Raw genomic sequence first — 16,079 nt, 5'->3', positions numbered from 1 at the left:
ATAGCAGCAGGAATAGCAGCAGGTATAGCAGCAGGAATAGCAGCAGGAATAGGTGCAGGTATAGGAGCAGGTATAGGTGTAGGTATAGGAGCAGGTATAGGAGCAGGTATAGGTGCAGGTATAGGTGCACGTACACCTGTAAGGTGCGGCTGTGGCTGTCGGTGCAGCTCAAGGTGCCGGTGCGGTGCCGTGGGCGGTGCGACGCCCCGCGCAGAGCCGTGCCCGCCCTCCGCCCTCCCCCGGCCCCGCTCCCCGTTCTCTGCTCCAGGCCGGCTCTTCGGGGCAGCGCGGCGCGGGCGGTGCGCCAGACCGGGCGCGCGGTGCCACCGCCGGGGCTCCCCGGGCCGCCGCCGCCGCCGCCTGACATTGGCTGGAAAGTGGAGCAGCGCGGCGGGGACGGTCGATGCGGATCGATCGCGGCGCGGGCTGCGGCGCGGCCCCTCGCGGTCTCCGGGACGGCGGAGCCCATCCCCGCGGCGCCCCGAAGGCGGTGGGTCGCGGCCGGACCGAGGCGGCCCCGCGTTCCGCTCCGTTCGCCGGGGATCTTCGCCGTAACGCCGCGGGATCCTCTTACCAGGGGGAATCGGAGCGGCGCCGGCCCGAAGGAGGGCATCGTTGGGAACCGCCGGCTGCGGAGACTCGAAAGGGAGCGACAGAATGTGCCCGACGGCGTCAGGGCGAGCGCTGCCCGGCTCCGTCCCGTGCTCTCCGCCGCCCCGGAGCTCCGCATCGCGGGAGGCAGCGATGTCTCCTTTTATTTTAAAGCCGAACGCCGTCGTTCGGCAGCTCCTGCGTGAGCCGAGCCGCAATCACCCGCACGGCTACTTCGCACCCGGCTGCGGCGTTCGGGCCACAACCGACGGCGCCCGGCGCTCCGCACGCACGGCTCCTCTCCGCGTCCCACGGCCCGCACCGCCCCGCACCGTCCCGCACCGCCCCGCACCGCCCCGCACCGCTGCAGCCAGCGCTCCCCTCCGCACGGTGCGCCGGGCCGGGCCGGCTGCCTCCGGGCCTCGGGGGTTGGAATTCGGTCGGGTCCTTAAAGCCCGAGAGTTAATCAAAGTGCTTTGAATATGTAAATGCTGAGCATTGTTTATCATCGCTTAGAGCTGATCCAGCAGTTTTCCTGCTCAAAGCCGCGCTCAGATGGCAGCTCATGAAAATTCACGGCGGCATGGCACAGAGGTGATGGGTGGCATTGTTACCCCATCTTCCAAGGGAACAAACCCGGGAAGGGCCTTCACGGCCCAGCAGCCGTCGGCCGTGTCACTCTCCACGTCCCTCTGACGTCCCTTCCCATGTCCCCTCCACGTCCCCCCGCGCCTCTCCCAGCCCCACACCGCATGCTGGGGCAGCAGGGTGCTCTGCGGGTGAGATCAGCCGTGCAGGTGCTCCCTGCCCAAGCGTGCCGTATTACAAAGCGACGGCTGAGCACGCACATGTGATTCCGGAGGAGTGGGGACAAGCGGTGGGGTGGCAGGACGCTGGGATGCAGAGCGGTCCTGTGCCATCCCTGCGGCGGGCAACTCTGCTGTTCCTGACTCCATCGCCCGCACGAGGTCTCACTGTGACCCCACAGGCAGGAGGTGCCACTTTGGTCCCCGGCGCAGCGAGCCGTGCGGCAGCGCTGCCAGCCCCAGGGGAGGCCGGGGGACAGCTGGGAGCAGGACGTGTCTCAGCCAGCCAAATTTAATCCTCCTACGTTAGCAAGGCTTAAAATAGGCTCCCGCAGCATTGATGAGGGTGGCGGAGCCGGCCCGCTCCAGCCCTCCGAGTATTTTGGGGAAGTGGGGAAGGCTGCGTTGCAGACAAGCACAGCTGGGAGGAGCGGTGCTGCCGAGCCGGGGTGACCAGGGGAGCTCAGCACCCCCTCCTCGGTGCTGGTGTCACCTTGAAGTGAATGCTCATCACTGCCCCACTGCGGAGCGGCCCCAGTGCGTGCTCACTGCACCGTGCAGAGGAGCACTTCCCCCAGCTTCCATGCCAAAGGTGCTGCTGGGGCAGAGCGGGGCCGCTGCCGGCACCACAAGGAGGGGGTTCCCATCTGAGGGCAGCGCGGGGCTCCACGCAGCCAGCACCTCCCGACAGCAGCTGGTGCTCAGAGGGAGGAAGTGGGCAGGGAGACGGGCCGGGTAGCGGCGCTGTGTCCTGCCGTGACCACACGTTCACCCCGGCACGCACCCGGCTGCGGGGCTTCCTGCAGCGCCAGGCTGCGAGATCTGCAGCGCTTCCTCCTGCACGGCCCTTCGTTGGGCAACTTGGGACAGAGCGGCGCGGGCACAGCAGAGAGGAAGCGATGCCGGGGGCTGCACCGTGCCCCCGTTCCTCACTGGGGCCGCGGCTGCAGCCCGACCCACCAGAAGGCACTGGAAGGTGCTGGAAGGAGCGCAGCGCACCGCCCGGCCCGCACTGCAGGAATGTGGGGGGCAGAGGGGTGACACGGCACCGGGCTCTGCGTCGCTGTGCTGGGCACGCGTGGGACCGCGCTGGGGGCTCAGCTTTCAGCCCTCCGCTATTTTTAATTGCTCTTTCCCAGAAAGGCCCGGAGACCCGCTTGCAGCCGGCCGCCCTAAAGCTGGTTCCAGTTAGGCGCCAGTGCTGGTGCTGCTCAGGGCTGTTATTTTTAGCAGGGCTCCGGGCACGGCTCGGGGCTGGCAGTGGGGCCGAGCACCTCGTCCCACGGCCCCGGGGCCGGGGGGGAGCGGAGGCGGTTGCGGTTTTACGGCCGCCTCGGTGTTTTCTTTCTGGCGCTTTTTGGGTTCCTTTCATCTCCGCGCTTCACGCTGTGCGGAAAGGAAGACCAAAGGCGGAGGATGGAAGCGGTGGTCATCGCCGGAGAGCCAGGACACGGCGGAACGGCGGCTGGTCTTAATTAAAAACCATTCGCTGGCAACGTCGGAAGGCGTGCTCGGTGCTGCGGCCGCGGCAGGGCCGGAGGGAAAGGGATCGCTGCAAAGCCTGAGCCAGGCGCTGCCCCACAGCACCCCGCAGCCCGGCCCTGCCGTGCCCCGGCCCCCACCCCTCCCCACGTGCGCTCCGTTCGCCCCAGCGCCGATTTCTGCCCCTGCCCCATGGCTCAGAGCCCCACACAACGGGCCGCGCGAGCTGCGCCCCGACTACCCACTCCCAGCACCGCCCCGGCTCCGCAGACCCCGCTCCATCCTTCCCCGCGCTCCCACCCCGCTGTCCCCGCACCCCCCGACGGGTTCCAGCTGCGGTTCCCCCCCGCAGCGTCCCCACGCGGTGATGCCGGGAGGCCGCGTTCGAAGCGGCAGCGCTGACTTTTCGTTGCAACGAAAGCGGCGTGGAGGAGAGGGGGGGTGGGAAGGAAGAGAAAAAAAGAGCTGCAGCGGGAGAGGGATTGCTGAGCTGTGCTGTGGTTTTACGATCCCTAAATAACGCCGGGAGCTGCGCTGTAAACACATGGCGGGACGGCATGCGCGGCCGTGGCCCCCGGCTGCAGCCCGGCGTGGAAAACGCTGCAGCCTGGGAAAGGAAAAGGGAGAAAAAGAAAGAGGGGGGGGGGGGGGGGGAACCAAAAGGTGGGGGGGGGAAGCTGTAAAAGAAAGCAAGGCGCTTTCTTGCAAAAGAAAAAGAGAGCGGAGAGCTCTCCCGCGTTATTTACGGGCGGTCCCGGACGCGGCGATGCGTCGGGCGCGGCGGGCAGATCGGCCCCCCCGGCCCGGCACCTTTTGTCCGCGGGGCGCGGCGCTGTGCGGAACTCCCCGCGGCCGGGGTTCGGCCTCCGCCCTCACCTGCGCTGCCCCATTTTCGCTCCGCTTTGAAGAGCAACAGATGAGGACCTCCCCCAGTCCCCCCTCCCGCGCCCCTTCGGATGTGGCATTCACTGCCTTTGGAACGCCGGACGCTCCCGCTGCGTTAATGCGTCCCGAGCGTCGGCATTAAAAGAAATGGAGGCGGGGGGTGGGGGGCGCTGCCCGGCACTCGCACGGTTTTGCGACCCCGAGGCGGCGGGAAGGACCCCCCCACCCCCCCCGTGCAATGCGGGCGGCCCCGGGGGGGCACAGCGCGGTGCCGTCGGGGCGCGCAGCGCTCAGCGCATCTCCGCGGGGCCGCGCCCGGGGAGGGGGATCGAATTGCCGCCGGAGAGCCGCGTGCCCTTCCTCCTCCCGCAAGGTCGCGGCAGAGCGGATCGCGTGTCACCGCCCGGAGCGCTCCGCACACGGCGCCGCGCGGCCGCGTCCCGCACCGCCCCGCACCGCGCGTGTTTGCCTTGGGGGCGGCGCGGGGCAGAGTCCGGGTGACGAACGCGGGGACGGTGAGCGCGGCGCGGCGGGGCGGGGGCCGGGGGGGGGCCCGGCGCCCTTTGCCCGGGAGCCGATGGGCTTTTTCCAGCCCTGCCAGGGGAAAAGAAATCATGAAACGCCTCGAGCGCGGCGCGGCGAGGAGGAAGCGGCAGATAAGAGCGAGCCGCGGCCTCGCGGAGATGAAAGGCGATTGCGAGAGCCGCCCCGGCCCCCGCGGACAAAGAGCTCCTCCAATATTAACGAGGCCCCGCAGCCAGGGGAGCCCCACGCCCGCCCCGCCGCCCGCAGCTCCCCGGGGCCGCTCACTGCCTCCGCGCCGCCCCGGAGCGGGGACGGGGTGGGGGGGGGGAGGGGGAAGGGGGTGTCCGCCACCTCGCCTCCGGATTTGCATTTAAAGAGCCCTGCGAAAGGAGGGGGGAGGAGCGGGAGGGGGCAGCCGCGCTTCTGCCCTGTGACAGTCAGAGTCGGGGGGGCACCAGAGCGCCGGGGATCCGCGGCGGCCCCGTTCCGTCCCGGCCCCATCCGCGCCTCCGACGCCTCCTTTCGTGCGTTTGGGGTTTCTCCCCGCGGACGCCCGCGTTGCCCCCCCCCCGGCCCGGAGCCGCCGCGGGTGCCGGAGGGCGGAGCAGCCGCAGCACCGCCGCCCCCTCCGTCGCGGCTCCGGAAGCGCTCCGTACGCCGCGGGCAGCGCGGGATTTGCATCGCGCAGATGGCAGCGCGGCGCTTCAAAGCGGCAGCTGAGCGGCCCCACCGCCCCACCGCCACATCGCCCCACCGCCCCACCGCCACATCGCCCCACCGCCTCACCGCCACACCGCCCCACTGCCACATCGCCCCACCGCCTCACCGCCACACCGCCCCACTGCCACACCGCCACACGCGTCGCGAGGCGGCTGCGTGGGGCTGCGGCTGTCACGGCGTGGAGTGGCGCGGCACGACATGGCACGACATGGCACGGCCAGAAATGCCTGCGGAGCGCTTGCGGACGCGGCATTGTTAATCGGCGTACGACGTCAGGGCGAGACCCACGGACAGCCCCGACACAGGAACACCACTGACCACATGGGCGTCCCTTGAAATAGGGGCACCGCCTCAGCCCACGAACACCCCTGACATAAGGACACCCTCGGCACAGGAGCAACTCCCGATAGGGACACCCACGACATAAGGGCACCCCTGACACAGGGGCACTCCCCGAGCCGGGGACACCCCCCACATTGGGACACCGCTGACCCCATGGACAGCCACTGTCAGAGAGTCAGCCCCCAAAACAGGGTCAGCCCCTGACACAGGGACACCCCGACATAGGAATCACCCCCAGCACAGGTCAGCCCCTGACACAGGGACACCCCCAACCCCATGAACAACCGCACCCCTGCAGCAGTGCAGTGGGGGGGCGGGTCACCGGGGGCACTGCATGACGTGTTAAAGAAGAAAGGGGGGAAAGCAGAAGAAACAAAAGAGAAAGGGAAAAAGAAAATAGGACAAATAAAAGGACCGAAAATGCAAAAGGAAGAAATAAAGCGCAGCCCAAACCGGACAGCCTCGCGGAGCGGGCGCCGTTCCCGGAGCTCTGCTGCCGCCCCATGGCCGCACCGCAGCTCGCCCGTTGCGCTGCGGGGCAGAAGCGCTCCGCTCGAGCTGCTCTGCGTGGCCCAAAGAAGAAACGAGGACGGGCACAGGCCTGATTCGAAGAGATACAGAAAGAGCAGCGTCGGCCACAGACACGCGGCCGAAGGGCAGGAACGCAAACAGCCCCCGGGGCCGGGCAGAGCCCCCCGGGCACCGCAGGGATGGGCGGGGACAGGAGGACGGGGGTGAGAGAGACGCATCACGAGAGAAAAGAAACAAGCCGAGGCGAGCTCAGAAATGGGCAAAAAGAGCAAAAAAGCGACCCAGCCACGGCATCGTTTAATGGCGACCACACGGCAGCAGGTTACAGCAGTACAGCGGGGTCAGAGCAGCTCCGGACGCGCACACGCTGCGGGGAGGGCACGGGCAGGGTCTGCAGGCACCCGCAGAGCCGGGCTGTCCTATCCCTAACCTTCCATCACGCACCCCGACGGCATTTCTGGTCCTCCCGCATTCCCCGCAGCGCTCAGCTCTGACGCCCCCAGCAGCCGCCGCCGGGGCAGAGGAGGGGAAGAAGCCGGCAGGTTGGGGCTGGGAACTTCTGGGTGGGCGCAGGAGCTTCGCTATCGCTGAAGGCTGAGGTCAGAGCGGCCTCCCCTGCGCTCAGGCACCCCTCGGGGCTCTCCTTGGTTTTTCCAGCAGCACACGACTGCAGCACTGCCTGCACCCGAGCGCTCAGCTGAGCTGTGACACAGGAACGCGTCTCGCACAGGGCCGGGCCTTGCAGCTCCCGGCAGGGCACGAGGAGCGCCGCCCGATGCTGCACCCAAGCGGCCGCACGGCTCTGAAGGGCTGCCAGGACGCGCAGCACGGCAACGCAGCAGCAGCTGGGGCTGCCGGGGCAGGGAATCAGCTCCATCGGCTCCTGTGTGCCATCCCACACCTCCGTGTGATGCACACAGGGCAAAGAGGAAAAGCTGCGGACGCCTCAGTACACTGCTGACTTGGAAACGCTGCAACTCAAGGCAGACGTGATTCCTGCACGGCCAAAGGCTGCGTGGCGCTGAGGCTGAGCCGCAGGTGGCGCCGAGCAGCCATCGGCTGAGCTCCAACCTCGGCAGCTCTGTCGGCCCCTGGGCCAGGACATCACCTGGGTGAGCTTAACGGGCAACTGCTGCACAATGACAGCATGGGAGAGGAGCACTGAGAAGTTTCTGAAAGGCAGCACGGCACGCAGCCAGTCCCCGCACACCCAAGCAGCGGTGCTCTGGAAGGTGCTGCAAGGTGCTGCTGCGCCAGCACTGAGTGCTGATGGGCACAGCACAGCGCTGCCACGGCTGCAGGCACCCAAACTATTCAACAGTCTGATGACAAGAAAGCATTGCTGGAGCAGTGTGAGCCCCCCGTGGAAGCGTTGGTGTGCAGTGAGCCATGCGGAGCGAAGCGGTGAAAATACGACGTCAAGTTGAGAACAGACAGAGTGAAGAAGTTCATCACACCACAAACTTACGGCTCCCAGGAACTCACCCAGCCGGGCCACGGCTTCCTGGCTATTGGAGCACATCAGAGCACAGCCAGGCTCGGAGCAGCTCCGGCCCTGAGGAAGGCTCTGCTGGGCAGACCCACACAGGACGGCAGCCATCAGAAACATCTCTCACTTCAGCTTGCTGCTCCTGAAGCACGGTGTTCGCCTTGCCCTCGGCGAGGGACTCCAAACTGTTTCATTTCCAAGGGCACAGCCATCCTCAGTGGGACGTAGCCCAGCTGAAGTTCTTTGGGCCTTAACTGCCACACTGCCACGCAGCCACTCTGCTGCCAGCTGCACGCCTGTCCTGTCAGCACTGCACTGCCTGCCCTCACAGCTGACACCTCCAGAACTCCTCCAGCAGCTGCTAGGTCAGAAAACAGAGCCCTCCTTAGAGAAGCCGGAGCTTCAGCTTAACAGCTGAGGGGAATCCTACGCCCTAGCTGCTGCAAGGCTCCCATCTCCTGCCCGCTCTCCCTGCTGTCTCTAAGCAGCACACGGCAGCCCCGCGAGGGGAACAGGGATGGCCCCGGCCCCATAGGAGAGCGGGACGCTGCCGATCCCGCTAGGAGAGCAGCAACGGCCCCGGGGCAGCCGCCTCGTGCCCCCTGCTCGCACCTCACAGGGCCGCAGGAGCATCAGCCCCAGGTAAGGCCAGGCACAGGAAAGGGACGAGACAACAGCCGACGCCCCATGCAGGCGCGCTGCACGCCCCGTTCCGGCAGGCTCTTACCGGGCTGCGCCGCAGCCGTGGGCACCAGCCGCTTTCCGGGCGGAGTGGAGGCCCCGCGGCTCAGCGCTTCGCCCGGGCGCGGCTCACAGCCGCCCGCCGTCGCTGCCATCGCTCCCCTCGCCCGCAGCTCCGTCGCACCGTGCCCGGCCGTCCTTCGGCGGCTCTCGGCGCAGCAGGAGGCGCGCACGAAGCTCGGCGCCGCCCGCGGGGCTCCGAGGCGCACGGCTCGCAGCGCCGGCTGCGGGAGCGCGCACGAGGACACCGAGAGACGAGACGAGCAGCAGAGGCTTAGACCAAAGGCAGTGGACATTTATTCCTCGTTTGTGCGAGAGTGTAAAGATGCGCTTGAGTACGGCTGGGACGCGCTCCTGTGGCGGCAGAGCTGGAGGCCGCAGCCTCTCCTGGATAGTCGATGGCTTCGTTTTTACAATTATACTAAGAGGAGAAACTTGCAGACTCACCTATTCACACGAATGATGCTGGCAAATACACTTGTATACAAAGAAAAGTTCCAAACTACATTTTTCACTAGATTCAAGTGAAGACTTTGTTCAAAAAAGACACATACAAGTACAATTTAAAAGTGTATGAACATTTGCAAATGTTTAGTGCAAAGTAATTATGTAAAAGCTACATTTTATGAAAGTTTGTGCTGATGTGTTTGGTAGTTTGTTGTTTTTCTTTTTAATACCCTTTTACATCCATTATTTTAATTACATAAGGTTCCGTTTACCTACAGTACATATGCGTCGTGTTAGGTCCCATGCAAGTGGGAGTAATACCGCCAGGCTCTGCAGAGTGTCACTGATCCTTTAGTAAGCTGCTTCTTGGCTGTAACAGTCAGGCTCCTGGCACAGCTCACGTCCTGCCCTGCTGCCAGAGCTGCAGCTCCCGGCGGGGCACAGCCTGCTGTGCTGCAAACCAAACTGCTCCACCACCTCCAAACGCCACCCCGGGTGAACGCGGGGCTTCTAGAGATCCGTCGTTAGTTTCAGCCTGTAACAAACTGCTCTTAATAATTAAAAGCCTATTCACACAGAGTTATATGTAATGACTGTAGTAATCAGTTTATTACACAGATTAATCATTCTCGAACGTACAAGCTCCAGGGGAGCAGCTGGGATTTTAAATATACACAAGTTTTCCGTCAAATGGATTTTTACCCTTACATCCAGAAAGACCTAAGCGGTTAAAAAACTTAAGAAAAATAAGAGCTATTAGCTATGTATTAACTGAGGAACCACGTACAAACCAAAGAGAGCATGGAGGAGGGGAGAGAGTGGAAACGAATCAACATCACTTGATGCACTAATAGCTCCGATCCGTTTACATGCCGAGCAGCGAGGCTCAGCCCCTCAGCAGGGCTGTGGGCACGTTCAGTGCATCGCCCAGCACATTCACCTAAGGTGGAGGTCCTTCAGAGCAAAACGAATACAGAAACGGCTTCGAGTTCTTCACCTCGCCTTTCATAACTGTTATGAGTGTAAAAGGATTCCACTTCCCATCCTTCACAGGCCGACAGCTCTGCTCCCACAAACGCCACCTCCACCCCAACTCTCCCATCCACCTTTTCTTACCCAATTTAAACGGACAAGGAATGCTTTTAGGCTCACAAAGTTATGACTGAAGAACCAGATTTTCACACACACACTTCTCTGCTAGGAGTCAATGTTGGTACGGGGAAATACAGTATTTCTATTTTGTTGTTCCAAGTATGTACAACACGCAGCACTGCTGTATCAGGTAAACATGTGCACAGGGGAAGATGAGGCGTGGGCTCATAGAAAGCAGTCAAATGGAAATCAAAAGGACTTTCTCTTTCAGAGTTCCCCTATCTTTATTTGTAGAGGTTATCCAATAATTTCTTTAATTACATCGCATACTTCTGAGTCCATTCCCGAGCTATTCTGTTGTACCTGCATGTACAAAAAGAGCATTCACTTAGCACAGCATCCCAGCTCAGTAACACCACACGAACTCGAGACCCTGCAGCAGCACGGCCGTTTTGCATGAGTAAAAGAGCAAAGGGCAGCATGGTGCCAGCAGGAGGGCAAACAGAGCCCCCTGCACTCAGTGAGCAGAGCAGATGTGCCCTGCTGGAGCGGAGGCTCCTTGCGATGCGAGCCGCAAACAGAGCAGCTGTGAGGAGCATTTCCAGCAAGGTTTCACCTGCTCCTCTCCCAGCCGCAGGGCTTTAATCGGGCCGTTCTGGAGAGCCACAGATCAGTGCCTCCCTCCCAGCCCTCCGCACCCCCACAAGTTCAGCCCAGTGGTGCCAACCCCTCCCAGGCTCCCGCTGCGTCCAGCCTTGTGCACGTGGCTACCAGCACACACAGCCTTGCCCACGACAAGCTCTTACTCTGAAGGCACGCTCTGCTCCTTCCTCCCAGCCACCTGGAGCTTCTGCTCCCCTTTACAGCCAGAATCACATCCAGAGGAAGCTCGGGAGGAGCACGTGAAACAAAGCGGCGGCTGTGACTTACAGCACTGATAAAGGTGGTGTTTCTGACTACAGAATTCGAGTTTGCAGAAAAAGCATCACAAGGCAGGAAGTTTCCTACTTATTTACACCAACCAAGTTTCTGTGCTGCAATTTAGTCTGTAGACAAAGTTCTTCAGCTTAAGAAAATCGAGAAACCAAAAGAAAGCAACTGTCACTTGCTTTGAGGCTACTGAGAACCAAGTCCAGATATGCGTGAGCACAGAAGTTGCTGACTCTGGAGGAAGGGGAAAAAGCTCCTACATACAGTGAATAGGAAAGTATGCTTAGCTGAGACTCGACACACACCCTGCAAACCTCGCAGCTCTGACTAAAAGCAAGACGCACAGAGTTCCCTATTTCTCAAACACCAAAGTTTGAGAATCACTTTCCTTCCTTGCTCTCATGACACAACTCTGTAACTTCAGGAATTAACACCAGCGATCAGAGCTGGATGACAACAAGGGGGTAAAAAAAACCTCACACGATCACAACTGCAACTGCAGACAAGGCAGCGCCACTCAGCGAGTTCCCCTGCCTTGCCCTCTGCTGCAGTCAGGCTTCCCACATCCCTGAGCTCCAGGCAGGGGTTGGGGGAGCAGAACCCTTCCCACTGCTGGGAGCACAGCAAGCCTGAGAGCACCTCACGAAGCTGAATGCCTGTGGGAGCACACCATGTGCATCCCAGGGTCCTGAGAGAAGCCGCTGATGTGGCTGCCCAGCTGCTCTCCATCGCATTTGAGCGGTTGTGGCTGTCAGGTGAGGTTCCCAGAGACTGCAGGAAGGGAAGCATCGCTCCCAACCTTCAAGAAAGGAAGACCCAGGAAACTACAGGCCTGTGATCCTCAGCATCCATGCCTGGAAAGATGGAGGAGATCTTCTTGGAAAGCACGAGAGATGAGGAGATGAACAGAGACAGCCAGCACGGCTTCACCAAGGGCAGAGTGCCTGACCCAGCTGGTGGCCTCTATGATAGAGCCATGGCACTGGTGAAGAAAGGAAGGTAAACTGCTGTCATGCACCTGGGCTGCTGCAAGGCCTTCGCCGTGGCCTCACACCACATCTAAACTGAAAAGAAATTCATTTGAAGGGTGGGCTGATCAGCAGGTCAGGAACTGGTTGGTCAGCCAGAGGGTTGCAGTCAGCAGCTCCATACGAGGGGGAGGCTGGTCACAAGCCCAGGGGTCCATCTTGGTGCTCTTCAATGTCTTTATGAATGACAGACAGCAGAATCAAGTGCACCCTCAGCGAGTTTGACCAAGATGGGCAGTGCAGCTGACACCACAGAAGGAAGAGGTGCCATCCAGAGGGACCTGGACAGGCTGAGAAGCGGGCACACGTGAATCAAACAAGGCTCAACAAGGCCAAGAGCAAGGTGCTTCACCTGGGTCAGGGCAATCCCTGATATGCACATGGACTGGTAGAAGGCCTCACTGAGAGCAGCCCTGAAGACAAAGACTCTGCGGTTCTGGTGCTCAAAGCCTAGAAAGACAACAGGACCCTGAGCTGCACCAACAGAGGGACAGAGCCAGGATGGTGAGGAAGGGGACTGCTCCCCTCTGCTCTGCCCTCGTGAGGCCCCACCTGGGGTCCTGCATCCAGGCCTCCAGCACAGGACAGATGAGGCTGGTGGAGCAGAAGAGGCCAAGACAACATTCAGAATGCAGCAGTACCTTCCTGACAAGGAAAGCCCGAGGCTTCTCCAGTGTAGAGAAGAAAAGGCTCTGGGGAGACCTCACTGTGACCTTCCAAGTACCTGAAGGGAGATTATTTATAAGGAGGAGATCGACTTCTTACGTCATCTGACAGTAGGATGAGGGGGAACAGTTTGCAACTAAGAAGGGGAGACTTTGGTTACACGGCGAGAAGAAAATCTTTATTCAGATGGTGGTTGTGGCATCGGCTGCCTGGAAAAGCTGTGGTGCCCTATGCTGGAGAGGCCCGAGGCCACGGACAGGGGGGGCAACCAGCCCAAAGCAAGGGGGTTGGAACTGGATGGGCTTTAAGGTCCCCTCCAACCCAAACCATTCTATGCTTTATGTTTAAACTGGTGCTTTTAAACAAAACAGTGGAAACCTTCTCAGTAGTGGACTTCTCTTCAGTTTGCAGTTCACCTCAGAGGCAGCTTGTGTCCTCCCCCCCTCTCTCTACACCACTTGTTCTTTCCTTGGGTTGTCAAATGAAGATGAAAATAGTACTTTGTTGTTTCTTTGCTTGCCTGACTCCATCACCAACAGCTAGCATGGAAACATCCTCCCACCGAAGCAACTTGTTCTCCCTCTGCTGGCTATGTAGGATTAAAGCACACGGTGAAACTGGTGAGATTTTAGAAGCCTGAACTTAGCATCATATGCAACAGATTTGCACTGCTCACTTTACATTAAGCAGACCTGCAATTAACAGCTACCACACTACTGAAAAATACTGTGTAGAATGAAAATGCAGTAAGAAACTCAAAGAAGAAGAACGTCTCTGCTTGCTTTACTTCTACCAGAAAAGGTGTCTTTTTCCTACAGCAGTGGAAAGCTGTCAAAATAGCTGTATTACACCACCCATGAAAACCCAAACCCACCACATTCACAGCGTTAGGAAGGAACAAATCAAAGTTCACACTTCTCCCCACGAAGCATGGTTGGTTTTTTTTCCAGTTCCCTTTTACTATTAAAGCATCAACTCTGTTTACGTTCCACCTTTGGCTTCCATACTCACTTTTCTCTATCTGTTTTGTAGATCCGTGCAATCTCAGGCACTAAAGGATCATCTGGATTGGGATCACACAACAGAGAACAGATGGACAAAAGTACTAGGGAGAGAGAAAAAACACTGCATTAGTTTAAACACAGCTGAAGGCACCTGCAGAAGTCAGGCAGCCTGCCTGCTTCCCCCAGGCAGCAGTATTAGCAGCAGCTCTTAAACCCACGTGCAGCAATCCCACCTCCTTCAGCCAAGCCATTTTGAACACAAGCTCTTAACTGATCAACTGTGTGTGACTACAAGTTTCTCCCATCTCAGCTCCACCACTGGAAATCCTCTGGACAGGAATATCCCACTAGAACCTTCAAATCCTAAGGGAGAAGTGCGCTGCTTGAAAGCCTTCTTACAAGCATACCTGCTATTAGACCTGAAATTCAGCTTCTTCCTTCACAGCAGACACAAAGCACTGAACAAAGCAGCAGTACAAACAGGTACTGTATATATCCCACGTCCCACCTGCGTGATGCTGCCTAGCACAGCATCAACCTTCGTCCCTATAAGGAGCCAGAAGACTACAGACAGATGTGTGCATTCCTACGCTCACAGCAAAGCAGGAGAGATGAAGAGGTGTAAGTTATAAGCAAGGCACTTTGGGGCAATGCATGAAGCATGTCAAGGGCCTCGTGCCCTCTAATGGCTGCCAAACGCTCCTGGGATCAGAACTGGCTGAATGCAGTACAAACAGTGCCACTCCTTGTGTCCCCTCCATCAACAGCACTGACAGAGGCGTCACGAGGCCTCTCCCAAGCACGTTGGAGATGGCAGCAACCACAAGTTTGAAGGCACTGATCTGTCACAGCTTCCACCAGTTGCTACTCTGACCTGGAGCACAGGAGGCAGAGCTGGCACACTGATACACATCAGCTACAAATAGGAAGAGAGCAGCACGCATTCCACAATTCACTTTAAAAAAAGAAGTGAGCTTATAAGAAAGATCACAAAATAAAGGCTGCTGAGGTACAGCTGAAGAGGAGGAGAACAGGCCAGAAGATTTTAAATAGGACAGAAGTGAAAGCTTCAGGAGATGCTCAGTGATGAACACGAGAACCCAGGTCAGTTTTCCTGCATGTTTCTGTAGACTCATCGCAGGCACAGTAGGCATTTAAGTCAAAAGCTTCCAGAACACATTCACTAGTAAGCTCTGCTCCTGATCTAAGTGAACATACTTCCTGCTCTCAAATGAAGAGCAATCTCCTCCCCCAGCATCCTCTTCCGCTTTGGATCAGCAGAGCACCACTGCCTCAGAAGAGCTGCCCATCTCCAACCACAGAGCTCATCCTTCAGCACACGTGGTTCTAAGAACTGAGACTGCAAGAGCAGCTCTGCCCCACTGCTGTCAGCCTCACCTGTAGGAGCTCAGTAACGTGGAAATCACCCCACCTACCCGTGACACCTGCGCTACGCATCCAGTGAAGTGTCTACAGAAAGCAACCTTTGGAAAGAGAACATCTTTTACTCTTGGTAAATGTTAAACAGCACAAAGGCTGACCGTCAGAAGTGCACCTACAAACAGCTTTTAATTTTACATTCTTTCTGGTCTCACGGACTTCACTGCCAGCCACCTCGTGCACCAGTTCAGTTCTGCAAACCTCCAGTTTAAGGAACAACTGGGATTTAAGTTTTAAATCCACTACTGCCAATTTCACTCTGTACTCATGGCTTTCTACTGCTCACTCATAATTAGAGAGCATTCTGCACAATCAATCACCCCTTGAACCATTCAGACCTGTCTGAACGCGGCTTCAGAGCTTAATGATTTTACCTGTGAGCTAGAGGCACATCGGAACCACTGGACCTGAACTGCTGTCCCTTACCAAGGCTGAAAGAGAGGCCTGGCAAGGCTGTAACAGACACGGCAGCTCATCACCTTTAGCTCTTTCCACCAGTTCCAGCTTTGGTCTCTCTGCCACCTCAGACACACCTGCAGCCAGCAGCACAGCCTGAACACGGCAGGTTTCTGTAGCTCCCTTCCTGTGGCCTTTGTCTTTGTATTTCCAGCCTCCACAGACAGACACTGAGGTCTCATCAGGCGACAGGATGAGTAAGAAAAGCTAACATCCGTTCCTTCCTTTACACAGAAGGAAGAAATCGAGCCAAGGAGCACTGAACAGGCACTGAAGGGCCATGGCCCCAAACTGCTGGAGGTCAAGGAGCATTGGGACACGGCTCTCAGTCAGAGGGTTTGAAATTTGGATGGTACTGCACAGAGCAGGGGTTGGATCAGCGATCCTCGAGAGCCTTTTCCAGATGGGAACGTTCCATTTCTGTGATCCCAGCCGGATTTATTTTACCACAGTCCTTAGTTACCATGGCTGACATTGCAAAGGACGGCTTGCCCCAAAGCAGCAGCACCCACCTGCAAGGCTCTGTTCAGCCCCACCTGCTCCCTTTCCCCAGCCACTGACAGCACCCTGCACACCTGCCAGCAGCCCCTTCCAGCACAGGCAGCAGGGCAGAGTGCTGCTCCATCCCCAGTGATGCTGCCCTCCGCACAGCAGAGCACTGCCACGTTCTCCTGGCTGGGAGAGGCTGTGCTTTATTGGAACCCCACCACCAGCTGCGCTTTCAGCAATGACTTCTGGCATGCTAATAACTTCAAAAACAATCTCCAGATCTTGTTTTGCAGCAGATCACTTCTATTGTAGTATCTCTCCAACGTTCTAGAAACTGGACTCAATGCAATTTCAAGCTGCACTGACATTCAGTTGTGTTTTTTCTTTAAATCATTAATCAGAACTATTCTCCACT

The 16,079-nt window shown here is 59.0% G+C and overlaps 1 protein-coding gene across 3 annotated transcripts in view; it reads right to left on the bottom strand.

The window, feature by feature from the left end:
* Positions 1-8,386: 8,386 nt before the first annotated feature.
* The window catches only part of LOC122191756 (ubiquitin-conjugating enzyme E2 D2-like), a 28,017-nt gene continuing 20,324 nt past the window's right edge, over positions 8,387-16,079 (bottom strand). For 2 of the 3 annotated variants that reach the window (XM_042892147.1, XM_042892149.1), the window contains exons 6-7: positions 13,287-13,380; positions 10,022-12,864 (exon numbers count right to left, since the gene is read on the bottom strand). In XM_042892147.1, the coding sequence (XP_042748081.1) occupies positions 12,753-12,864; positions 13,287-13,380 (206 nt within the window). In that variant the 3' untranslated portion in view covers positions 10,022-12,752. The other variant, XM_042892148.1, reaches the window with a different exon arrangement.

This window comes from Lagopus leucura, unplaced genomic scaffold (assembly GCF_019238085.1).
Source record: "Lagopus leucura isolate 7727_CA_CO unplaced genomic scaffold, USGS_WTPT01 157-2_obj-0_obj, whole genome shotgun sequence".
Classification (NCBI taxonomy): Eukaryota; Metazoa; Chordata; class Aves; order Galliformes; family Phasianidae; genus Lagopus; species Lagopus leucura.
This window is presented reverse-complemented; position numbering and strand designations above follow the sequence as displayed.